The sequence below is a fragment of the Garra rufa genome, chromosome 6 (genome assembly GCF_049309525.1).
Source record: "Garra rufa chromosome 6, GarRuf1.0, whole genome shotgun sequence".
In the NCBI taxonomy this organism is placed as follows: domain Eukaryota; kingdom Metazoa; phylum Chordata; class Actinopteri; order Cypriniformes; family Cyprinidae; genus Garra; species Garra rufa.
In genome coordinates, this window is record NC_133366.1 from 42,539,237 (window position 1) to 42,564,887 (window position 25,651).

Below are 25,651 nucleotides of genomic sequence, written 5' to 3' on the forward strand. Positions count from 1 at the left end.
GAGGCTTTTACCGACCCGCCCCGGGGCCATGTGAGGCATTTTTTTTATTGTGGATCGACTTATTTTCAGTCTATGCTGTTCTATGAGTACCAGAATTGATTTAATATAACTCCGATTGCATTCGTCTGAAAGAAGGAAGTCATATACACCTAGTGAAGCTATCTACACTGTATGATAAATAAATCTCTTACCACATACTGCACATGTCTTCGGGGCGGCGTAGACATGTGCTAGTTCGTGTTTACATCAGCCGCGGATCTGCGTGTGTTTGGACCCTCTGTACAACACACGTGAACGGCGCGGCTTCAGCACGGCTACCGGAGCAGTTCGCGAACCTTTAGTTAAAGCTGCGTTTAAACGAGCCGACCTACGGCTCACTATAGCATCCCAAAAGCGGCTGTACATTCTACATGGGTAAAGTTAGGCGAATCCCCCACCCGCCAACGAATTGAATTTCAGTAGGCGGGATACCGCGTTGTGACATCATTGCATCAGGAAAACAAATGCTGTAGTCCAAACGAGTCGTTCGTTGTAGTTCTTGAAAAGGGAAATTTTAAAAAACGAAATATCTCCGTTTGGAGTGGACTTTGAGATTTGTAACTTTGTAGATGTTTTTTATGCCCAAACATACACACCCCACACTGGCTAAAGTTCAAAAAGTGAAAAAGCATAATAGGACCCCTTTAAGAACCAAATCAGCATATTAGAAGCATTTCTGAAAAATCACTGAAGACTGGTTTAATGAATGCTGAAAATGTAACTTTGCCATCACAATGTAATATACAGTTAAGGTCGAAAGTTTACATACACCTTGCAGAATCTGCTAAATGTATGTAATTATTTTACCAAAATAAGTGGGATCATACAAAATGCACGTTATTTTTTATTTAGTAGTGACCTGAATAAGATATTTCACATAAAAGACATTGACATATAGTCCACAAGAGAAAATAATAGATGAATTCATAGAAAATGACCCTGTTCAAAAGTTTACTTACACTTGATTCTTAGTACTACTGTGTTGTTACCTGAGTGATCCACAGCTGTGTTTTTTGTTGTTTAGTGATAGTTGTTCATGAGACCCTTGTTTGACTTATTAAACTGCCTGCTGTTCTTCAGAAAAATCCTTCAGGTCCCACAAATTCTTTGGTTTTTGAGCATTTTTGTGTATTTCAACCCTTTCCAACAATGACTGTATGATTTTGAGATCCATCTTTTCCACAAAAATGCACAAAAACCAAAGAGTTTGTGGGACCTGAAGGATTTTTTCTGATGAACAGCGGGTAGTTTAACTTTTTTAGGACAAACTATGGACTCATGAACAACTATTATTTTCTCTTATTGACTATATGTAAATGTCTTTTGTGTGAAATACCTTATTCAGATCAGTACTAAATAAAAACAATAACAAAATAACATGCATTTTCTATGATCCCTCTTATTTTGGTAAAATAATTTGCATTTTGCAAATTCTGCAAGGTGTATGTAAACTTTTGACCTTAACTGTATATTCAAATTTATATCAGTTATTTTAAATTGCAATAATATTTTTAATCAAATAAATGCAGCATTGGTAAGCATAGGAGTCTTCCAAAAAATATACTAACCCCACACTTTTGAACATAGTGTAGATAAAATGTTTTCCCTTCTATTTGCCCCCCCATACACACACTTTCATGCTAATATGCACACAAACGCCATGCCTGTCTCTCAAACCTCCTGATCACAGATCCATTAGGCTGCAGAATTTTCTGCTCTACCACTTGAGGTATCTGCACCTTCCTAAAACCTCCAAAGTAGCTTAGAGCCTGAGGGAATGAGGCACACACTACATTAACACTACATTATCCCTTATGAAAAGAAGAAACAAAAATGGAGAATATTGGACTGTACAAGCAGAGAATGCCTTAAATGTTCATAGCTATGTTCCAAATAGCAAAGTAGTGTTTCTGCCGTATGTGCACAGCATTTGAATTTACTGTATGCATGCAGTACCTGGATGACTAACATTTGTAAAGAACAGTGTATAACATGATGCACGTTTTCATTGTGATGAAAAACAAAAATTTCATTTTTATGAAATTTTAATATTACCATTTTACACAAAACCGGCTAAAAAGTAAAATAATCATATTTCCAAGACGATAATGAATGGTGTAATACTATATTTTATAGTATAATATACTACATATATAATTTAGTGACATCCAGTTATCATCCTAGAAATGAAAACAATTTGCACTTTTAGTGCAAAATATACGTATATGCATAACAAACATGCATAAACTGGAACAAACTGTGATAGAACTTTTGGTTAGAAAAAATATATTACAGGCATAATGTTAAGACAGTGGTAATTCTGCAATTTCCCCCTCAAAATAACCCTGATCTTTATAATCTGATGTTGTATAGATGTCAGAAATGACTGCTGTGATCGGCAGCTCACCTGGGTGAAGTCATCCCGGGCTGAGGGCAGGTCTGAGGCGAGGAAAGAATCCCCCTCATGCTTTTCCAGCTGTTCGCCATGTACCATTGTTGTCTGGACCACCTGTCTGACCTCTCGACCTACAGCAGATTCACCCTTTGAAGATGGCATCCCATCTTGTTCATGGAAAGTCACCTGAAATGAAACAAAAAACATTTAGCAACACTCATTAAATGCCCATATTTTGATTAATGGATTTAATTAAACTTAGATGTTGGTTGAGTTGCATGTAATTTCATTATATGATTAAGTAATCAAAGCATCGCACACCTCTGCCTGATGTCCTTCGCTCTTCAGTACTGTCCTCTTTATTACTTTTGAGTATCCATCCCCCGGTGCCACAATGACAGGCTGTTGGGGGGAGCCCTCCATCCTCACATGCTCGGTCTCCACCCCATCAGATGACACACATCGGCGAATGACCTTCCTGGTCACCTGAGAAGGTAAGAGAGTGAGGTAAACAAGTATTTAACATAAATCCATTGTTGATCAGTTAGGGACAGATGGATGGATGGACTAAGCTCGGATAAAAAGGTAGGTGGATGGATCGATGGATGGATGAAAGGGTGAATGGGTGGAAGGATGTATGGACTGAAGCTCAGATGAATGGACTGAAGCACAGATAGATGGAAAGACTGGGGCTCAGATGGATGGATGGTTGGACTGAAGCTTGAATGAATAGGGTGAGTGGATGAATGAAAGAGTGAAAGGGTGGAAGAATGGATAGATGGGTGGACTGAAGCTAAGATGGATGGGTTGACTGAAGCTCGGATGGATGGATGGATGGATGGATAGGTGAATGGGTGGAAGGATGATGAATGTGTGAACTGAAGCTTAGATGGATGGATAGATGGATGATGGAAGGATGGCTGGATGGATGAAAGGGTGAATGGGTGGAAGGATGGATCGATGTATGGCCTGAAGCTTAGATGGATGGATAGACTGAAGCTCAGATGGATAGATGGATGGATAAAAAGGTAGGTGGATGGATGGATGGATGAAAGTAAATGGGTGGAAGAATGGATGGATGGGTAGACTGAAGCTCAGATGGATGGATGGCTGTATGGACTGGAGCTCAGATGGATGGATGACTGAAGCTTAGATGATAGATGGTGGATGGATGAAAGGGTGAATGGATGGGAGGATAGATGGACTGAAGCTCAGATGGATGGATGAATAAAAGAGTGGATGGATGGATGAAAGTGTAAATGGATGGACTAGAGCTCAGATAGATGGATGGATGGATGAAAGGGTGAAAGGATGGAAGAATGGATGGACTGAAGCTCAGATGGATGGACTAAAGCTAGATGGATGGATAAAAAGGTAGATGGGTGGATGAATAGATCAATAGATGGATGAAAGTGAACAGATAGAAGGATGGATGGATGGATGAAAGGGTGAGTGGATAGATGGAAGGATACGTTTCTGTTGGGGGACAGATTAACAGATATTAAGCACAAAGTCTACTAATAGTACAATGACTAGTAGTTGAATTACTTTTAGTTAGTAGTAGGGCTGGGAGATAAAACGATATGTATCGCGATAGACACGTGATCGATATCAATAAAAAATGTGTTTGATAAAATGTTTGATATTTTTTATTCTTCGTTGGAAGAAAACAGAGGTTGCGAAGCAATATAGCCAAAGACATGCTTCCGCTTAGCACTGTTGAGAAGCCAGGTTATAAAAAGCTTATACACGTGCTTGACCCACGCTATGTTCTTCCTGGCCGAAAGTACTTTTCTAAGACTGCCATTCCTAAGCTGTATGTAATGTGCAAAGAATCTGTGCAGCAAGAAATATTGTCGGCCAACACTTTATTAAGCATTTCTTACATTTTCTTTCATTTTGCACCATAAATGTTAAGAGATAATTGTTAAGTGTTCATTGTGACTTTAGACTTATGTTTACATTTTAATTATTTGAGATTTCCATGGTTGTTGACATTTCAGTTTTAATAACTAAGGGGATTATGATCAGAGGAAGGTTAAGTTTAAAATAAAAATGTTTAAATGTAATATATATTTTCTCCTGGTCCTTATTTTAAATGGGTCATAAAAGATGTCAATAATTATCGATATCGACCGATATGAAACACTGATATCGTGATACAGTTTTCAGCCATATCGCCCAGCCCTAGTTAGTAGAATGTATAGACGTGGATTATCAAAATTAAGTGTTTCCAAAGATGGATAGATGGATGGATGGATTAAAAGAAGGATGGACTACAAGATGGATAAAGCGTAGATGGATTGACTAGAATGGATAGATGGTCAGATTAAAGGATAGCTTAATGAATGCATGAATACTGCAAATCTTGGATGTTTACCTTTTTCACAACCAAGTTGCCCTGTGCATCTGTGTATTGCTCTTCTGTTACCGACTGTGGAGGAACATCTGGAACTTCATCACCCTGTAGAAGAAACCAGACACTTAATCAATACATGTCTGCAGCTAAAGCAGTGTTCACCATAAGAGGAAACAGCTGCCCTGGCTTGGGTAAAGGTTAGGGTTAGCGTAAGAGGAATAATAAAGAAATAATTTTGAAAATATTAATACGGTATAGAAAGGAGCACACTTCTTGTAGAAGTTGTCCATTTTTTGGTGAATAAGGGTCAACTCTATAATATAAAGGAGATCATACATATTTTCTTAGCTTAAAATGGACAACTTTTACAATCAATAGAGGAGGAGCAGGGAGGTTAAGTCACAGCTGAAAATGCAGGATTGTAAAATCAAGTCAGTTTCCGTAAAAAAAAAATCTTAGAGCTACATGAAAAACCATCACACAGCATTTTGGGAATAGGTTATTCAGTAAGCCTTGGCCAAAGGTGTTCACCAAATGTGTGTTAAGAAACGCCGAACCTCCAAAATGGAGCAAGCAATCTTCAGCCACAGATGTACCTGAATAATTACTCTCCTTCGCACCACTCTGGTGGTCAGCACATCCTCATCAGAGCTATCCGACAGCACACCTAATGCCTCATCAATCTCCTAACCAAGCAGTATGTATGAAAAATCATGCAATAACATAAGATTGAAAAGTACATGAAATGTATACAACATAAAAATAAATACATTTGACAAATGAATGCAATGCTGCCCCCTCTGGCAAAACAGCGTAAGATTAAATTATTAGAATCTGACAATCAAGTATCTGTAAGATCAAATGGCAATTTTTATCAAAAACACAATAGAAGGGGCAACAAAACATTGTTAACTTGACACAACATGCACCATTTTTAAACAGATTTCTTATATGAAACAACTACGTGCTAAGAAAGTTATTTCAAAACCAACAATCAGTTGCTTAGTTGTTAGTGTGAGCATCTAAGGACAAAAAACCCTCTTAAGTGTAATTTACATTATGATAATTATTCGTACTTGGAAAATCCTGCATATATAGTATATGACCTTACAATGTCATAAATGTAGTACATGCATCAGCACTATTTGAACAAGCTGATGGTGATTATGATGGTGTTAAGGCATGAATGTGACATGATCATGTTTTTATTTTTGCTTGATCAAACGTTTTTCAGGTTTTAAAATCCTAATTAGTATAATTGTTGATTCAAAGAAACCAAACACCATCCCTTCAGCAAACTCATTCAGGAAATGGATTAGGGTAGCTCAGAGAAGGATGGGTGGAGGGGGAGGTCATGCTGAGGACGCTTACCCTCCTCAGATCATCATCATCATTATACTCAGCCCCTCCTCGAGGAGGAAGCTCCTGAGGAGTTTGTGCAGATGATTCCAAACTTTTCTGCAAGTAAACGTCTTTGTCCTCAGCATCCTCACTGGGTTCATGGATGATGGGAGAATCCTCGAAATCTTCACTGTCTGATGACCTGATTGACCAACGAGGGCTCCCGTGGGGTGGCATATATTCTGAGGGACTTCTGACATTTGGTTGTTGTTGTAATTCATGAACAGTAGACCTTAAGAATTTATTACTTAGTGCCATGGCGCCTTTCCAAGGTTCATCTTCTTCTGCTTCAGAATAGTCTGAGACAGTCTGTTTGCAGTCGAAAAATGTCTCAAGATCAGAGTCATCATGTTGTTGATCAATGCTTAGAAATTCTTTGTGTTTTGGTTTTTCAACTTTGCCAGGTTTTGCCACATCTGGAACTTCTGATTCCACATTTTCACTCAGATCAATTTGAGATTTAGGTGACTCAATTGATGTTTTTTCAACCGTTGATTGAAGTTCCCCTGTGAATGTGTCTTGATCATGTTGTTGATCACTCAGGTCAATTTGAGATTTAGGTGACACAACTGATGTTTTTTCAACCGTTGATTGAAGTTCCCCTGTGAATGTGTCTTGATCATGCTGTTGATCACTCAGGTCAATTTGAGATTTAGGTGACACAACTGATGTTTTTTCAACCATTGATTGTAGTTCCCCTGTGAATGTGTCTTGATCATGCTGATGATCAATGCTTAGTAATTCTTTGTGTTTTGGTTTTTCAACTTTGCCAGGTTTCGCCACATCTGGAACTTCTAATTCCACATTTTCACTCAGATCAATTTGAGATTTAGGTGACACAACTGATGTTTTTTCAACTGTTGATTGTAGTTCCCCTGTGAATGTGTCTTGATCATGCTGTTGATCACTCAGGTCTATTTGAGATTTAGGTGACTCAACTGATGTTTTTTCAACCGTTGATTGTAGTTCCCCTGTGAATGTGTCTTGATCATGCTGATGATCAATGCTTAGTAATTCTTTGTGTTTTGGTTTTTCAACTTTGCCAGGTTTCGCCACATCTGGAACTTCTGATTCCACATTTTCACTCAGGTCAATTTGAGATTTAGGTGACACAACTGATGTTTTTTCAACCGTTGATTGTAGTTCCCCTGTGAATGAATCTTGGGATACACTAAGACTTAATGAGACACTCGTCTCAGAGCTCAGTGGTTGATCAGCTAATGGCTGTTTTGGCTGAACTGTTTTCTTAAGTTCCTCAAGCACTGAATTCATGCTGAACACCAAAGGTTCAGAAGAGTCAGAGAGACAACGGGCACCATGTTTTTCCTCAGATTTTTGGGATGTTGCACCAGAAATAACTGAGTCCGACAGTAGCCGTGTGGATTCTTTGGAAGTTAAGGCCTTGCCACAGCCATCCTGAGAGAGTGGCACAGCTAGTACTGCCTCCTGGGAAACAGGTTCCTTAGGTGCTGGATTCATGTTCAACGTGAGCATCAAGGGTTCAGAGGACTCTGAGAGACACCGGTCAATATGTTTTTCTTCTGACTTTTGGGTTGCACTAGAGATTGATTCAGAATGCAGTCGTCTTAAATCTCTGGATACCACTGCCTCCTGCGAAACAGTTTTCTTAATCGCTGTTGATCCAAGTTCAGAAGACCTCTCCCTAAAGTCAAAATGTTGATAAGATATGACTGTTTCTGGTGTTTGTGGACTGAGATCAGAGTTACAGAGAGATGACGTTTCACTCCAATGTGCAGTTTCACTTTGAATCCACATGTCTGGGTCAGTCTCAGATGGGGACAATAGTTCTTTCTTAAAGTCATGACTCTCATCTATGAGAGGTTCAATAGTTACATCCAGTTGTGTATGTACTTCTTCCTCCTCAGTACAATGTTCATCTTCCTGATCATCACAATGGTCTCCTAAGGATTCTGGCCTTTGCTCTGGAGATTTTAATAGTTGCAGATGTTGTTGGGAATCAGTTTGTTGGTCTATCCTAGAATCGGCTTCAGGCTCTGAGAGTTGCTGTGAGCAGCTGTTGGTACTATATTGTTCTTGATTTAAAATTGTGACTTCATGATAGGTAGATGACTGCAGTGATGCAGTAGGAGAGGCTTCAACAACTTCTTCAAGTTGCTCTACTACTCTATGGCTTTGCAATGATGGAACTGGATCCAAATCACTAGGTATTTCCAGAGTAGGAAATACCTGATCTGATTCTGGAGAGCCCTTAATGAGGTCTGGAGTCACTCTTAAAACCCCTGGATTCACTTCAACACTATGACAGACAGCTTCATTAGCCTCACTTAGAAGAGAATAAGGGGAAAATGAAGGACTAATATTTTGGTCAATCGTTTGATTGCTGTCAGGAACCGATGCATCAACTTCAGAAGGTTTGCTTTCATGATATGGAGAAGACTGCATGGCATCTGAAGATTCATCAGATTCATCAGATTCAACAAGATGTGCCTCTAATGATTTTTCATTGCTTTCTAAATCACTTTTTTCATATACTGGTGACACTTGATCAAAACACACAGAACTTTCATTTTGATAATTTTGTTCTTGGAGTTGAGTCTCTTCTTCTTTACTCACTGGTGAAGTATGTTGCAGTAGGTCGGGTACGGCATGTTCAGGTTCAGCTGTTGGTAAAACTGAATTTTCACTTGACGAAAGTCTCACAATAGATACCTGACTGAAATCAAAGACATTTTGTGATGCCTTCTCTGATTGTTGGTGGAATTCTGACTGACTGTTTAAAATGATTGGTGATGAAGACAGACAAGCATTTTCATCGTCTGAAACGTCACACTGAGCTTGAATTTCCTCGTCAGATTCTGCAGAAACCTATGGGATAAATTATATGAGGTATGGAAAAGTATGACAAGGGTAAAGAGATGACATTGAAGGGATACTTACAACCAGTGAAAGACAACAAACCAAAACAGCACATGCAATGATCATGAGTTCAGTTTAGAAGCATATAATCCATATATTCATTAATATAACCAATCTCTGTGGAAGGTTCTTGTCTATACTGGTTTTGAGGCATTTGGGACATGACCCTCTGATTCCGATTCAAATGTACAATGCCTTGAACTTACTTCTTCTTCTGCAGCTTCCTTTGTTGATTCTTTTTGGAACTCTTGTAACAGCCATGGATTGGTGAAGCTGTCCCTAGAAGACATTAAGAGTGGAAAGTGAATGACCAAGAGGTGTACCAGAAAACTGATTAACTGAACGTCGGTCTATGTATCACTCACTGATTGATCTCCAGTTCTTCTATCATATCTCCATGAATGCTCTCTGAATGGGTGTTTCCCATTGTTTCAGCCCATGATGGAATGTCAAGGAGAGAGGCCACAGATAAGTCTTCTTCTGACACAGCTGGAGGATGCCTTTGTGAAGTCTCCACTCTCCGCACCACCCGAAGACTGTCACCATCTTCTTGGACTGAGGAGAGAGCTACAAAAGACAAAGCATTCACTTTGACAGCATAAGAACTACAACTTTGACTAAATCTAAATAGTGCGTAAAACAAGAATGTGCTGAATGCCCTACCTTCACTGTGGTCCAGGGTCCTTTCGATCTCTGCATATGTTCTTGAGGTTTGTTCCTGAACTGACTTGTGCATTTGAATCTCAATTAAATGGACAATGTCCATGCGGTTTATTTTAGTCAGTCTTTTAATCAATGTATCTTCTGTGGAATTTGAGACATAATCAGAATGTACTTGGGTTTTTTTGTGCATTATTATTTTGTGATTTGACTGTTAAAAGAGTAAATAAAAACAGGACTTACCAGTTGCATGCTTTCCTTCTCTGTCTGTCCAGCGCTGTAAAAGAGCATGACTTTGCTCTTGTAGTGAATTTGGGTTTTCAGTACGCACTTGCTGAATCTCATCTTCATTGAACTCCAACTCTTTGGCCAGCTCTGAAAATAGATTAATGAACATGCTTTAAATAAAATAAAATAAAAACATATCCACTTATGCATCTGCATTGTGTTTTTCGTAAGTGGCGCTTACTTGCCCCTAGGGGTAATGCAAGACATAGTTCATAATCTAACTACTTGACACTGACATACTCACCAGTCCAACTAAAACCTAAAAGGTCAGCAATGATGGCCAAAGTCTCTTCTTTTCTATCTGCATCATCATGCCAGTCCACTGTAAACATCAGTCAGAGTTTTTCATTAATACTTAATGAAATGCATTTAAACACAAAAAACCTTCAAACATCAAATTCTGTTTTATTTGTGATATATACTACTTGGACTATTTGAATTATTTCTGACTTTGTATTAAAAGATATTTGTGATATCATGTATATGTGAGAGTATCACTTTGTAAATCATTTAAAAATTAATTTGAACCTCTAACAGTAACAACAAAAATGTTAATTGAAGCTAGGTTGAACAACACGGTGACTGAAGATCTGTTAAAGTAATATATGCCATAACATTGTTTTAAAACTTTTTACACAAAAGTGTCCTTGTGATTGTTGTGTTATTATTCTTAAGAGGACATGTGCAGTAGTTAGCATGCATTGCACAGGAAACCATATTATTAGCAAATAAATGTTGACAATCAATCTTGAGATTTTAGTTTTCATGTACACACTGATATGCAAATGAATAAAACATGACAAAAAGTCACAAAACATGACACACAAACACACAGACATACAAGAAAATACTGAGATGAGACAAAGTACAGCACAAAACACAAGACGACACAGAACAAGAAATAAAATGTAATAAAAAAAAAATCAAAAGAAAAGACTTGCATGGAGTAAAATCTGGAGTAGGTAATACGGGGGGCAAGTGCCAAGTAGAGGTACCTTTACTTTGGTCTGGGGTAGTGCTCTCTGAGATTCTCTGCATCTGTGTCTCCACACAATCTTCCCAGTTGGGCCTTGACTCAAAGACATCATCGCCTACGGACGGGGGTCGAACTGCTTTCAAACTACTTTCTACCCCTAACTCAACAGAGGCACTGTCACCTTTGGTTTCATCCAACTCTGTGCTCCTTGAAGAGTCCAAATCCTGAGAGAATTCAGGAGGAAGTTCAGGTCGACTGGATACAGCATACTCTAGATTAGGAGACTGTGTCGGTGAAACAGGCATCTGGGAGGATGAAGTCTTATGTTTGGTGTAGCTGCTGTCTATTGTAGTGTGTTCCACAACAGACATGGACCATTCTGAGTCACCAATATCTGCTTCAGATTTAGGCCTTTGATTCTGTTCAATGGAGTCCCCTTGTTCTAAAATTTGGTCAAAGCTGGCTGCTTTCACAGCTATTTTTGGTTTAGATGTTGTGTCTTCAATTTCAGCAACAAAATTGGATGGAATGTAGATTGAAGATGATGTCTGGAATTGCTGTTGACTAATAGTAAAAACTGAGGCACTAGGGGAAATTGTAGATTCTTGTGTGGATATGGGCATTTCAACTACAGAATGCTGTTCATCCTCCACAGAAGAGTCTGAGGATTCTGGGTCTTGCTCGGAATAGACTGTTCCTGTTACTGTATAAGTCGCAGTGTCAACATTCTGTATCAGTGTGTCTTCACAGATTCCATTATCCTCTGTGGGACTCTTTGGTTCACTTTGAATGGGAGAATCACTCCATTCTGGATGTTCCGGTTGAACACTCTTGGTTCCAGTTTTACTAAAGCCATCAGACTTTGCCTCAGGTTCCTCAGCGATTCTTTCTTGATGTACTAAACCATCTGTAGGCATCTCAAATGAAGCTACTGCAACAGATTCACTAGCACTGAAATCCACTTGTTCAAATTCTTCACTTGAATCTTCATTTATCGGAAAAAAGAACCTTTCTTCTTCTTCCTCCATGGTCCTTTTGGTCATGTCAATAGCGCCACCTCTGGTCATCTCAAATAGTTTTCCCTCTTGGAAGAGGAAAGGATTTGGTGTCCCCTCTTCAGTAGGGGTGCGTCCTGGAGTTGTGTCAGGTGTGGTTCCATGGGAACGTCTGTCTGTACATAAAGCAAGTATTTTCTGCTCCTCAGCTTCAATTTTTGCATTAAATGCCTCGTCGTCATCCACTTCAGCACTCCAGGGAACCAAGTCTCTCGGAATAGATACTGGGAATTCTTCTGGCATCTCTTCATTGTCCTCTTGATGAATACATTCATCCAGAACTTTCTTTGTAGCAGTACTCGTACCTACAATGTCGATGGGAGAAACTGGTTCAGGCACTTTTTCAGGTGTTGTGCTCTCATCAGAATCAGACTTTGAATCAACATCACCTTCCATCGCAATGTCCATTTTGCTCTCTGCTGAAGTAACAATAAGACATTCCTGAGTTGTAGTCTCACCAAACACTATACTATGGTACTCTGGAGGTATCTGTTCATAGTCCTCCTCCTTGTTCTCAACATGTTTTTGCATAGATGGTATGTCTATGCATGTCTGTAAATGGGTTTCTTCCTCCTCCATTTTGTCTGTGGACTCTAAATCCTCAGTGGTTGCTCCTGAGACCTTGTAAGTTGATTCCTCCAACTCAGGGCTGTCATAATAATCTTCTGACAATGACGAATGTAAGGGTAATACCGGGCTAGATTCAGCAGGGCTGTCGGTTAACAATGTGTTATAGTCTGGAGAACTTCTATGTGGTGACAACACTTCTTCTTTTGGTTGTATAGAAACACAATCAAAATCAAATTTTACCCTTTTAACTTTTGCATCCTTTTCCATTTCATCAAATGTTTTGATCTTTGCAGCCATCTTAAACATCTCTTCTTCTGGAGTGAATTGTCTTTGTAAAGCATCAAAGTCATGAAGATCCCCAATGTCAAACACCTTTTCATTTTGCTCCAGGGTCATGTGCGGCGTATCTAAGGTCTCATGGGACCCTTGGGATGGCTCACTTTCTAAATAAATGTTTTGTTTAGAAACTATTTCTTCTTCCTTGATGTCAGAAATGAAAGCCTGACTTGTTGAGAAGACCCTTTCAGTGTAACTCAGTTGACCAGATCCTTGACCAGTGGGACTTCCCTCTAAAGAGTCTTGACATGGAGACTCCTTGGTTGGGCTTGGCTCAATAGAGTCTGGTGATTTTTGGGATGATTCATCTTCTCTGATGGGAGTAGTTTCCAGCGAGTCTGTTCTACAGAGAGTTTTAGAGTCAGTCTTGGTTGCAGGCTGCAGAGAATCCAAACTAGAAGGTCTCTCTGGTGCATCTTCACTGTGATGGCTATATTGTGGTATCTTTTTAGATGTAGTAAATAAATCCGATTTTATCAGCGTCATACTATCTCTAGAGGTTACATCACTTTTCATATCATGTGCTGATATTTCACTGTCCGATTTCATAACTTGAATTTTACTTTGCATTATTGTCTTTGAATTATCAAAGGATGGTGATTCAATTTTGGTGGATGGAGAGGGTGAATCCATCTTAGAATCATCACTGGATGGTGACTCAATTTTAGTAAATGGGAAAGGTGATTCAATCCTAAAATCATTAGGTGATTCAGTCTTGCTTTTTATGGAAGTTACTGAACATGATTCACTCTCGTCACTCTCCACTTTTCCATGTGATGTCACAAAACTTGACTGGTGAGTTGTCTCCTGATCCCCTGGATATCTGTCTTCTGTTTCTTTACTAGTTGTCCTGGAAGAAAAATCAAGGACTTCAGGACTATTTTGGGGGGTTTCAGCAAGTCCCTCATGTTTCTCACTGTCACCTGTGCTGGAGTGAGGAGTCCTTGTCCCTATACTATTGCCAGGAGAGACTGCCAAGGCCTCATGTTTGTCACTATCAGGACTTTCTTCCAGTGCTCCATCATGTATTTCACTTTGACACAAGGGCTCACCTTGCACCATTGCAGTAGCAAATGCAGTGATTATGTTTGATTTACTTGGATCCTCTGCTGCCAGTTGCATCTGCTCCTCATCTTCCAAAGGAAGGCCATCATTATACATTAAATAATGTTTACTTGCTTCACCTGAAGTTCGCCTATAGAGCTGATATTTAGGATTGTCCTCAAGCTCTGCCTTTATATCTGCACTGAAATCCTCTGATGGTTTCCTGTCTGGGCTGATCTGAGGTTCCACAGACAATCTTCTGTTCAGGTACATGCTATCTTCATAGTACGTTCTCTCAGGTGTCAATCCTGGGTCTTCGTTGCATAGCAGTTCCTCATTTTCAGCTCTGCCTGGTTCCTGAGATGGTTTTCCATTTTGGTCATTTGCTGTATGTTTAGAAAGCAGGTCTTCTGGAGAGCTTTTCTCTTCAAAGTTAAAGATAATGTTGGAAGTTACAGCTTCTTCACCTTCAATGTGGATAGTTGTCAGTGGTTTTTCATGTAGTCTTTTACCTTCATCGATCACTGTGTTGTGCTGAATTGTGTTTTGGTCAGTAGATTCTTGAGGGATCGTGTTTTCTACTACAAATTCTTCTTGGAAATGCTGGGTTGATTCTGTAGTTTGTTTAACATATGTTGGAGAAACCTGCATCACATCCGAACTTGTTTCAGTAGTTACAGTTGTAATTGTTTTTTCTTGGAAATGTTGAGTTGTTACTGGTTTTTGGCTATCATATGTTGGAGAAACCTGCATCACATCAGAACTTGCTTCAGAGGTTACAGTTGTAATTGGTCTTTCTTTTAAATTCTGGGCTGATTCTGTCATTTGACTATCATATGTTGGAGAAATCTGCGTCACATCAGAACTTTCTTCAGAGGTTTCAGTTGACCTTGCTCTTTCTTGTAAATGTTGAGTTATTGGTGACATTTGGCTATCACATTTTGGAGGAATCTGCATCACATCAGAACTTTCTTCAGAGATTTCAGTTGACCTTGCTCTTTCTTGTAAATGTTGAGTTATTGTTGACATTTGGCTATCACATGTTGAAGGAATCTGCACCACATTAGGACTTGCTGTTTCAGAGGTTACAGTTGTAACTGCACTTCCTTGTAAATTGTGAGTTGTTACCGTCATTTGGCTATCATATGTTGGGGAAATCTGCACCACATATGGAATTTGCATTTCAGAGGTTACAGTTGTAATTGCTCTTTCTTTTAAATTCTGGGTTGATTCTGTCATTTGACTATCATATGTTGGAGAAATCTGCATCACATCAGAACTTTCTTCAGAGGTTTCAGTTGACCTTGCTCTTTCTTGTAAATTTTGAGTTATTACTGACATTTGGCTATCACATGTTGGAGGAATCTGTATCACATCAGAACTTTCTTCAGAGATTTCAGTTGACCTTGCTCTTCCTTGTAAATGTTGAGTTATCGTTGTCATTTGGCTATCACATGTTGGAGGAATCTGCACCACATTAGGACTTGCTGTTTCAGAGGTTACAGTTGTACCTGCAGTTCCTTGTAAATTGTGAGTTGTTACTGTCATTTGGCTATCATATGTTGGGGAAATCTGCACCACATATGGAATTTGCATTTCAGAGGTTACAGTTGTAATTGCTCTTTCTTTTAAATTCTGTGTTGATTCTGTCATTTGACCATCATATGTTGGAGGAATCTGCATCAGATCAGAAATTTCTTCAGAGGTTTCAGTTGACCTTGCTCTTTCTGGTAAACATTGAGTTATTACTGTCATTTGGCTATCACATGTTGGGGAAATCTGCACCACATTAGGACTTGGCGTTTCAGAGGTTACAGTTGTAACTCCACTTGCTTGTAAACGCTGTGTTGTTACCGTCATTTGGCTGTCATATGTTGGGGAAATCTGCAACACATTAGGACTTGCCATTTCAGAGGTTACAGCTGTAACTGCGCCTTCTTGTAAAGGTTGAGTTGTTACCATCATTTGGCCATCATATGTTGGAGGAATCTGCATCACATCAGAAATTTCTTCAGAGGTTTCAGTTGACCTAGCTCTTTCTTGTAAACGTTGAGTTATTACTGTCGTTTGGCTATCACATGTTGGAGGAATCTGCACCACATTAGGACTTGGCGTTTCAGAGGTTACAGTTGTAACTCCACTTGCTTGTAAACGCTGTGTTGTTACCGTCATTTGGCTGTCATATGTTGGGGAAATCTGCAACACATTAGGACTTGCCATTTCAGAGGTTACAGCTGTAACCGCGCCTTCTTGTAAAGGTTGAGTTGTTACCATAATTTGGCCATCATATGTTGGAGGAATCTGCATCACATCAGAACTTTCTTCAGAGGTTTCAGTTGACCTTGCTCTTTCTTGTAAACGTTGAGTTATTACTGTCGTTTGGCTATCACATGTTGGAGGAATCTGCACCACATTAGGACTTGGCGTTTCAGAGGTTACAGTTGTAACTCCACTTGCTTGTAAACGCTGTGTTGTTACCGTCATTTGGCTATCATATGTTGGGGAAATCTGCAACACATTAGGACTTGCCATTTCAGAGGTTACAACTGTAACTGCGCCTTCTTGTAAAGGTTGAGTTGTTACCATCATTTGGCCATCATATGTTGGAGGAATCTGCATCACATCAGAACTTTCTTCAGAGGTTTCAGTTGACCTTGCTCTTTCTTGTAAACGTTGAGTTATTACTGTCGTTTGGCTATCATATGTTGGCGGAATTTGCACCACATTAGGACTTGGCGTTTTAGAGGTTACAGTTGAAACTGCAATTTCTTGTAAATGCGGAATTGTTAACGTCATTTGGCTATCATTTGTTGGGGAAATCTGCACCTGCATCTGCTTAGGATTTAACGTTTCTGAGGTTACATATAATCCATCATATCTTGAGGGAATCTCATCAGAACGTGTTGCTTCAGAGGCTACAGTCGTAATTGCTTTATGTTCAAAAAGTCCAGACTTGCTTTTCGATGGATCCTGGCCAGTCTGAAATGCCTTCATCAGCTCTCTTACAGACATAGTTTCTTCTAGCCTTTCCGTCTGTGACTTTGGAGATCTAGGGGATTTTGGAGGAATCTTGGCTGATTTTTCTGTTTCTGTGACATATGACTTACTCTGGGAAGTATTCACGTTTTGGGATTTCCACTTTTGACTGTCCACCTCATTCTCTTCTTCGACCTTCTTCTGCAGTGCCTTAACCCTGTCCTTAATGGATCCAATTGGAGTTTCCACAACTCTAGGAGACACAGGCACAGATCCAAAGACAGGTTCAGATATACCGATAACCGCATCTTCATCAAGAGACTCCTCAGATTGACTCCTACTCATCCTTTCCAAGTCATCCTCTGAACTGCCGCTTGCAAACTCTCTCTCTTTACGCTTTTTCCTTGCTGGCTTTTTGATTTCTGCTGGACGGTGTTTACCACGTTTTACAACAACCTCTGTAAAGGTTTCTTGGATGCAATCCACATCTTGTGAATCACTAAATGGTACAGCCGTTTCCTGCAGGCACTGTTCTAATTCACTGCTGAGATACGAAACCATACCTGAAATATCCCTGTTAGGAGAAGAACGGGATATAGTTTCTCTTGTGATACGAACTTCCTGAACAAGTGTCTCTTGGACTTCAGTGCTATTTTTGACGTTGGATTCCTCAACATCTGTCTCACTGAGAAGTACCCACTCTTCATCATCAATGGTTACAGATCTCCCAATAGCATCTTCCCTCTTTGTATCATCCCTTGTTCCATCACGAAGGATCTCTTCTACCTTCTCTAAGTCCTCTTTCACTTTTTCAACAATTTCAAATGGCTCATCCACATCCTCATCCCCAGCTTTGTCTGATCGCTCTCCGGGATCAGAGGGGCACAATCTTTCAGACTTCTGAGAGGTCAGAAGGACTGACACTTTAATCAGGTCCTGCTTCATATCAGACACTTCTGAAAGCAGATCTGGACTTGCGAGTGTGGCAGGATCATGTATGATTTGCAGCATGGAAAGCTCGGTTGACTCAGATCCATCATAATCTTCCATGTGAACAGCACAAAGAGTTTGTAAAGAACAAAGGGAGAAATGAAGAGGACAAAAGACATTGGAAAACCAGTCAGGGCAGGAGAAATACAAACTGTCTTCAGTTCAAATGATGAGGAAACTACTTGACAGCATGAAGAACATCGCTAGATTTATCTAGATTTGGATCCGAAGGATTTGGGAAGGCATGGGAGCAGTTAAGCAAAGCAAGAGAATTACAGAGTGAGGGCAGGAAATGGGCAGGAAATAACTTGCTTAAACATGTTATATTGATTCAAGTATCCACTCATACACTTACACAAGAGGGAAAGTATAAAGAAAAAACAAAGGATAAGTAATAAGTAATACAGAAACCTGTGCACAAAGAACAAATGGGGAAAGTAATCATAACACAGAGTGGAGCTGTACCAATGAGGCATCTCAAGATTGTTCTCGACATGAAGAGCTCATGTCAACACAAACACAGATAGCATTTCAAAACAATGCCCTTAAGTAGCACTGAGATACAATCAGAGGCTTTTCCCATAAAACACCTTCAAATTATTAAATGCTATGGCTTTTTAGTTATGTAGATCTTTGAGACAAACATGGAGTTGTTTAACATATGGGAATTTGTTATAAACTGAGGTAAATGATAAGAAAACAATAAACACAAGTGAATCAAATCAAACAAAGAATGTGAGTGAAAGGGATAAAGAAATGTCACACAAATTATGCATATTTTCAAAATAGATATCCTCACATTCAGGCAGACACACTCACACACATACATATACAATAATATAATATGTGTAAGTCAAGTTATTTCCATGCAAAGGAAATGATCCATGCAAAGGTGACATTTGTGGCAAGCAAATTAAGTGATTTTGTCACAGGCAAAATAATATGTGCCTGGTCAGAATGATTTTATTTTTAGGGAGAATGGTTTGTTTTCCAGTATCTCTTTTGGCATGTAACACATTTTACTCTAAACTCGTTAAACATTTTAGAAACAATCATGCCAGAAGCAAGATACCATTGTGGGAGAATAGAATTGGATGTAATGTTTTATGAGAACAGCAGACCGTAAAAATAAAAATGGAAGAAAGGAAGTTGTTCAGCCATAGCACAGCAATCAGGGATCCACAAATACAATTTCTGATAAAATCACTTATAATTATGTTTTCTTTAATACTTTATCAATGTACAAATATGTTAGTAACCTACAGTTATAAGAGTTATGGAGGTTAAACAGAGTGGGAGAAGCAGTGTATATATATATATATATATATATATATATATATATATATATATATATTTTTTTTTTTTTTTTATAAATAAAAATTGCTTACATTTATCATGTGTCTTCTCACTCTAAAGAAATTAGATTGAAACAGAGAAAGTTAATAGAATGGAAAATACAAAAATATTATTATATTTATATTTTTTAAATTTGTAAAATATCTTTTTACCTCCTCATCTGCGTCTTGATCAGAATCAGAGTCCTTAAATAGAAGAGTAAAAAATCAACTATCACAATTTTGTGAAACTAAATATATTTTGATAAAAGGCTTTGGCTTTTTGTTGTTGTTGAACAGTAAGATTTTTAATGTTTTTTTAAAGAATTCTCTTCCCCTCACCAAGCCTGCATTTTTTTAAATCAAAAATAGAGTTAGTATATAATTTTATTTTTTGGGGGGAAGACTTTTATTTAGCAAGTATGGTTTAAACTGATCAAAAGTGATGATAAAGACATGTATAATGTTACAAAATGCTAAAAAGTTCTTCTGAACTATCTATTCATCAAATAAACCTGACAAAATTCTACTCAGCTGTTTTCAACATCAAAATAATAAATATGTTTGAGCAGCAAATCAGAATATTAGAATGATTTCTGAAGGATCATGTGAATGGAGTAATGAAGCTGAAAATTCAGCTTTAAATTCACATAATAAATTACATTTTAAATATCTATTCAAATAGAAAACAGTTATTTTAAATAGTAAAATATATTTCAAAATTTTTCTGTCTTTTCTGTACCTCTGATCAAATAAATGCAGGCTTGGTGAGCAGAAGAGACTTCTGTGAAAAACATTAAAATCTTACTGTTCAAAATCTTTTGACTGGTAGTGTATCTGTGTATATATGCATATTTACAGTATATGTGGTTGTAAGGTAATATCTCAGTGAAGTGTTTCTCTTACCTTTGAGTAAACAGGTAGGCAGATGTTCAGGTTGCATATTGCATTGTGGTTTAGACTGCGATATGTTCTTGCCTCTTTTGTAAAAGACAACCTGCCACATGGTTCTTGGGTGCTGTCACGAATCTGTTGAAAACATCCAGTCTGTAACTTTGCTCACAACCACCAAGTGATAGCTGCACAATACTTTGGCATCAAACAGTTAAACTAGTGGCATACTGTAACACACTTGTTTAAATATCTGAAACTCAATGCCTTTTCCTACACACAGTAGTTATCTACTATGAACAGTGCAACAAATAATAACTTACTTTGATAAAGAGAGAAAGACGGTTCTCCTTAAAGGCATAGAAGCTGAACACATGGTGCTGTCCACTTTTGGTCAGTGGGACCAAATTTCCAAAGCAGTCTGCAAAGATCGGTTTTCCTTCTAGTACCTGTAGAGATAAACATACCTCCATGTATAAAAGTTCATCCCAAATGCACTAGCAAGACTATTTAAATCACACTTACCTCAACATCTCGACTACGGGCTACTTCAGTAAAGTTCTCCTGCTGCTCCAGAGTTTTATCCATCTTATCATCCGTCATACAGAAGCAGCGCAGTCGTGCTTCTATAGGGTCCAACGTCTTGGCGAAAATGACAAACTTGGCCATATAGGGAACACAAATGATCTCACGATACAGCTGACTGGAGAAGTTCACAGACTCCTGGATCTGACGGCAATCTATAAGCCAGAACCTGGGAGGAAATCATGTATTTAACGATTTGTTGAAGAAAAGAAGTCAACAAAGATTTGTGACCCTGGACTACAAAAGCAGTCATAAAGAGTAATTTTTATGAAATTTTAATGTATGGTTTGTTAGGATAGGAAAATATTTGACTGAGATTTAAAAATCTGGAATCTGAGAGTGGAAAAATCTAAATATTGAGAAAATAACAATACTTGTTACTAAACAAAAATTAAGTTTTGATATATTTACGGTAGAAATTTACAAAATCTCTTCATGGAACATGATCTTTACATAATATCCTAATGATTTTGTCCCATACAATGTATTTTTGTCTATTGCAACAAAAATACCCATGCTATTTAAGTCTGGTGTTGTGGTCCAGGGTCACATTTGTCACTGCGTCTGAACTTACCTTGCTGATACATTAGTGGTAAATGAAACACACTGGTTGATGAATGTTAGTGGTGTCGATCCAGTTATGTCCTCCCATTGTGCTGGAGTCGTCCCACCTAGAAAAAGAAAATGATTAGAACTATTCACTACACTTTCTTATAAAGGCATTTACTTCCAAAAGATTTGTTTTACTCTTTATTCTCACCAGTAATGCTACATAGCAGTCGTAGAGTGGGTGTACTGTTTGTTCCATCACTGGTTGGGCTTTTAGGAACAGGAATAGTCATCGTAATGGGCTTGTGAAATTTGCGTCTTCTGGGCTCCAAAGTAACAATTGGGCTAAATGTAGCCTTATTACCCAGGATCTTCCTCACCAGATCCTCACCAATGGGCTGGGCCTAATAAAGGATCAGATTGAAATGTAAGTGGCAGGAGCGTGGATCGTGAATGATTTAATTTAAAACGTAACTTTGAAGCGGGTTTGCGAATCTTTAGATTGGAACCTAGGAACGCAAACTGCAAACCATTTGATTTAGATCGGGACTTCGGAGTGGTTTCTCAAGTTGTTTTTTTTATTTTATTTTTTTTACTTTTTTCACTTTCAAACCTGATTAAAGACCTTAAAAATAAAAAAAGTAGTGCTTGAAAAGTCCTTAAAAAAGTCTCTGTAGTATCTGTACGAACCCTATTAAACATTAAAAGGTCAATGATCAACATTGCTTTGCATAGTGGATTACCTGTAGGCCAACACGTATACGTTTAGTCAATGCTCCCTCTGGGAACACAGACTGGACCTGTGGAACAAGTGTGCTGCTTAACACCCCACCCTCTGGACCAATCAGATGACTGTCCTGCTTAATGCGGGACACCACTGCAAAGTATTGTGGGAAATCCCGTGTGATGATGCGGCAGATTCGCTTTTTCTCCAGCTCCTCAGGAGGGTCCAATTCTAGTGAAAATCACAAATCCAGTTGTTCCAAATGACCAAAGAATTAACAGCTCTACTTGATTTTTTTTAGGGAAACCTGGGTATTAACAACTATATGGCTTAATATAACATAAATGATGTCTTCTACTGAAATACAGTATGTAGTAGGAAACCTATGAAAGATTTACATTATTAAAAAAGAAAGAAAAAAAAACATCATTTTATACATATTTTGGACTATGGGGGGCGCCATTATGATGTGAAATGGTTGAGTTGAAATGTGAAAAACAGTGTTACCTGTTGCTATTTTTACTGAAAAACAACTTGGAATATGCAACTTAGATAATGAAATGCTGAAATGATGACCGCAGCTACTAAAAGAGCTTACAGGTGGCGATGGATATAAGCATAAGTTTAAACCAAATGCTGTACCATTAATTTTCCCCACAAGGAGTCTAAACGCTAAGAAACTCCTTCAGAGGCTGTGGCATCATGACAAGCGTTGCCATTTTTACATCCTGTCAGGATGGCATCTAGCGTTTCTTGTCTCTGCCATTTGTAAGCTCTTTCAGTAACTGTGGTCTACTAAAAGCCTCAGAGGTATCAGGGCTAAAGTGGAGAGAACAAAGACACAGGTCTTTAGAAGGTTTTATTTGTCCACAGGCATCTTCTCATTCTTTTTGCAGATTCTTATCAATAGGAAAGCAGTGATGACTTACATCACTTCTCTTGTTGCTCTTTGACTAAAAATCACAACCAAAAGCTGGCATCGTGGCATCGTTATCAGTATTTTATTTTCAGAGTTGTGTTAGCAACAGGTAGCACCAGTGGCTTACCGAGTGTAGCCATTTTACATCATTGAAATAATAGCACCCCCCCACCCCATAGTCCAAAATATGTATAAAATAATGTGAACGTTTTAAATATTGTAAATCTTTCATGGGTTTTCTACTACATATTTCAGTAAGAGACATAATTTATGTTATATTAAGCCATACAAGTCTTAATACCCGGGGTTCCCTTTAAAGATGCTATTTTGTACCCAACCAAACTTTTTAACTAAGCACAGACCTATTCTCAAACGTTTTGGAGAAAAAACTTTTATTCAGCAAGGATAGGATGTTCTTTTGAAATTTCTGCTAAACTGACAATGCTAAAAAATACAACATATCACGATTTCCACAAAAATAGTAAGTAGTACAGCTGCTTTAAACTTTGATCTTAAAAACTTAATCAGCATATCTGAATGGTTTCTAAAGGATTAAAGGCTGCAGAAAATTCAGCTTTGACATCACAGGAATAAATTACATTTAAAATGTATTCAAATAGAAAACAGCTATTTTAAATTGTAATATTTCATAATATTGCTGTTTTAATCTTGGTGAGCATAAGAGATGTCTTTCAAAAATATATATAAAAACATGACTGACCCTAAACATTTGAATGGTAGTGTATATGGGGTCAGCTCAGAGCATTATAAACCAGATTACAGTTCAACTGGCACACCACTGTCAATTTCAAGGTGTGTTAAGGTGTGTATTCAGGACTCACTCACCCTCGTCCATGCCATTGAGTATCTGATTCAGCTCCTCTTCTGTATGCTCACAGTGATGTTCTCTCCAGCTCTCTCCCGTCTCACTGCGTAGAATCACTAACTCCCTCTCTGTCCCACGCAATGCAGCAAAGTGGGGGATCTCCACTATCACAGGCCTAAAAAAATACAGGGTGTTATTGTAGGGAAATGTATGGCTTTGGAGTTGTCAAAGTAAGGGTTGTTCAGAAACAGATATTGCATCTGTGGAAGACATAAACACAGGCATGCACCAAGAAAAAGAGTGTAAACAAAATCATGGGTAATGCAGTATACAACATACACAGACCAATGACCAATACAAAAAAATAACAAATTTAAAATCAAACGATATCCAAAAGTCAACAAGAGAGGAGAAGGTAAATCTATTTCGGAATGATAAAAACAAACTCAAAAAATTATAAAAAAAGATGAAGGTGTATTTAAAAGAATTAGGGGGGTATGTGACCGGTATCCAGAGGATATTTGGCATTAGGATCTCTCCTACCCGAGGAATTTGGTGCCGGGTGGACCCAGCTGCAGAATTCTGCTGACAAGACTTTCACCCTCATTAAGAGGAGGAGGGGCTGTTGGGAGGTGGAGTTTACTGTTCCGATCGCAGCCATTAAAAAGATGTAAAAAACAAGGCACACTGTAAACCTGATTTACTAAACTCAAATATTAGTTTAGAGGAACATTGCTGTCATTCCTCCAAACTAGAGATGACAAGTGTCCTAAACAGGTGAGACAAACATTAAAAACTCTTCCACGGGTTTTTGTCCTAACCAGTTGCAACATTTTATTGATCGCTTGGTTTCTATTTCTGCAGTGTCGACTTCACCTAAAATCTAGTTTTATTTAAATAATTGCTCAAACATCATTCTGTCGGCTGAGATTATATTACATGAGATGTTTCAGCATAAACAAACTGATTGTCGCTGAAAACTTATAACATCGCTCCTGGTTAGGACACATCAAACATGTTGACATATTGCGCTGTTTTGTCCATTAAGACAAGACAAAATAGAGAACATATAACTGCATCATACACACAAAGATAGACAAAGATGTTCATGGTGATAGAGCATACATTTTCAATTTTAAACCCCATTAGACACTCCCTTACCCAAGAAACTGGGCTCCGGTGGGTCCAACTTCAATGATCTTGCCTGCAAGCCCCTCTCCCTCCACCATAGGGGGCATAGAGGCCAGTCTGTGCCTCTTCACCAGACGGCATGTGACCCGTGTAGGTGCCGAGCACTTTCTAGGTGGCACAATAATGCGTAGTCCATTGTGACGACAGCCACGCATGGCTCCGCCACGTGCATCCACCATGAAACTGACCAGGAAGCTGTTTTCATAAAACAGCAAGTGACAGTGAAACACACTACATAATGTTTTAAATTCATTAAAACTACACTGATACAGTATTAAATACTGCAATAAATACATTACATTATTGTTTCTAAACTTACAGAAACCACATATGCATGCAATATTATTCTTCTGTCTATTTTCTTGAACTTATTTTATAGGCTCTGTGGGCTTCCATAAGTTTGTAAACAATTATGAATTTTGCAATTACCTTTGGTGCCACTTGAAATGAGACACTTTACCAGAAATATTTTGAGTTCCAATAGTTTTCTTCTGTGATTGATGGGATTAGTTTCTGAACCCTGAACACCGATTTTATTATAAAATTGTGTTGTACACTACCATTCCAAAATTTGGGGTCGGTAAGATTTAGTTTGAAATATTAAAAAAATACAGTAAAAATTGTAATATTGTAAAATTTGTATTG

The 25,651-nt window shown here is 38.4% G+C and overlaps 1 protein-coding gene across 1 annotated transcript in view; it reads right to left on the reverse strand.

Annotated features, from left to right (window-relative positions):
• The window catches only part of ank2a (ankyrin 2a, neuronal), a 58,906-nt gene that overhangs the window by 1,330 nt on the left and 31,925 nt on the right, over positions 1 to 25,651 (reverse strand). Inside the window, exons 28-46 of the mRNA XM_073843253.1 lie at positions 24,977 to 25,201; positions 24,359 to 24,457; positions 23,836 to 23,990; positions 22,090 to 22,301; positions 21,558 to 21,750; positions 21,372 to 21,468; positions 20,738 to 20,966; positions 20,536 to 20,661; positions 20,228 to 20,350; positions 19,496 to 19,528; positions 17,047 to 17,090; positions 10,285 to 10,337; positions 9,996 to 10,127; positions 9,756 to 9,896; positions 9,458 to 9,659; positions 9,299 to 9,371; positions 4,815 to 4,898; positions 2,756 to 2,920; positions 2,447 to 2,620 (exon numbers count right to left, since the gene is read on the reverse strand). Of these exons, the coding sequence (XP_073699354.1) occupies positions 2,447 to 2,620; positions 2,756 to 2,920; positions 4,815 to 4,898; positions 9,299 to 9,371; positions 9,458 to 9,659; positions 9,756 to 9,896; positions 9,996 to 10,127; positions 10,285 to 10,337; positions 17,047 to 17,090; positions 19,496 to 19,528; positions 20,228 to 20,350; positions 20,536 to 20,661; positions 20,738 to 20,966; positions 21,372 to 21,468; positions 21,558 to 21,750; positions 22,090 to 22,301; positions 23,836 to 23,990; positions 24,359 to 24,457; positions 24,977 to 25,201 (2,560 nt within the window). The remainder of the gene's footprint in view (positions 1 to 2,446; positions 2,621 to 2,755; positions 2,921 to 4,814; positions 4,899 to 9,298; positions 9,372 to 9,457; positions 9,660 to 9,755; positions 9,897 to 9,995; positions 10,128 to 10,284; positions 10,338 to 17,046; positions 17,091 to 19,495; positions 19,529 to 20,227; positions 20,351 to 20,535; positions 20,662 to 20,737; positions 20,967 to 21,371; positions 21,469 to 21,557; positions 21,751 to 22,089; positions 22,302 to 23,835; positions 23,991 to 24,358; positions 24,458 to 24,976; positions 25,202 to 25,651) is intronic.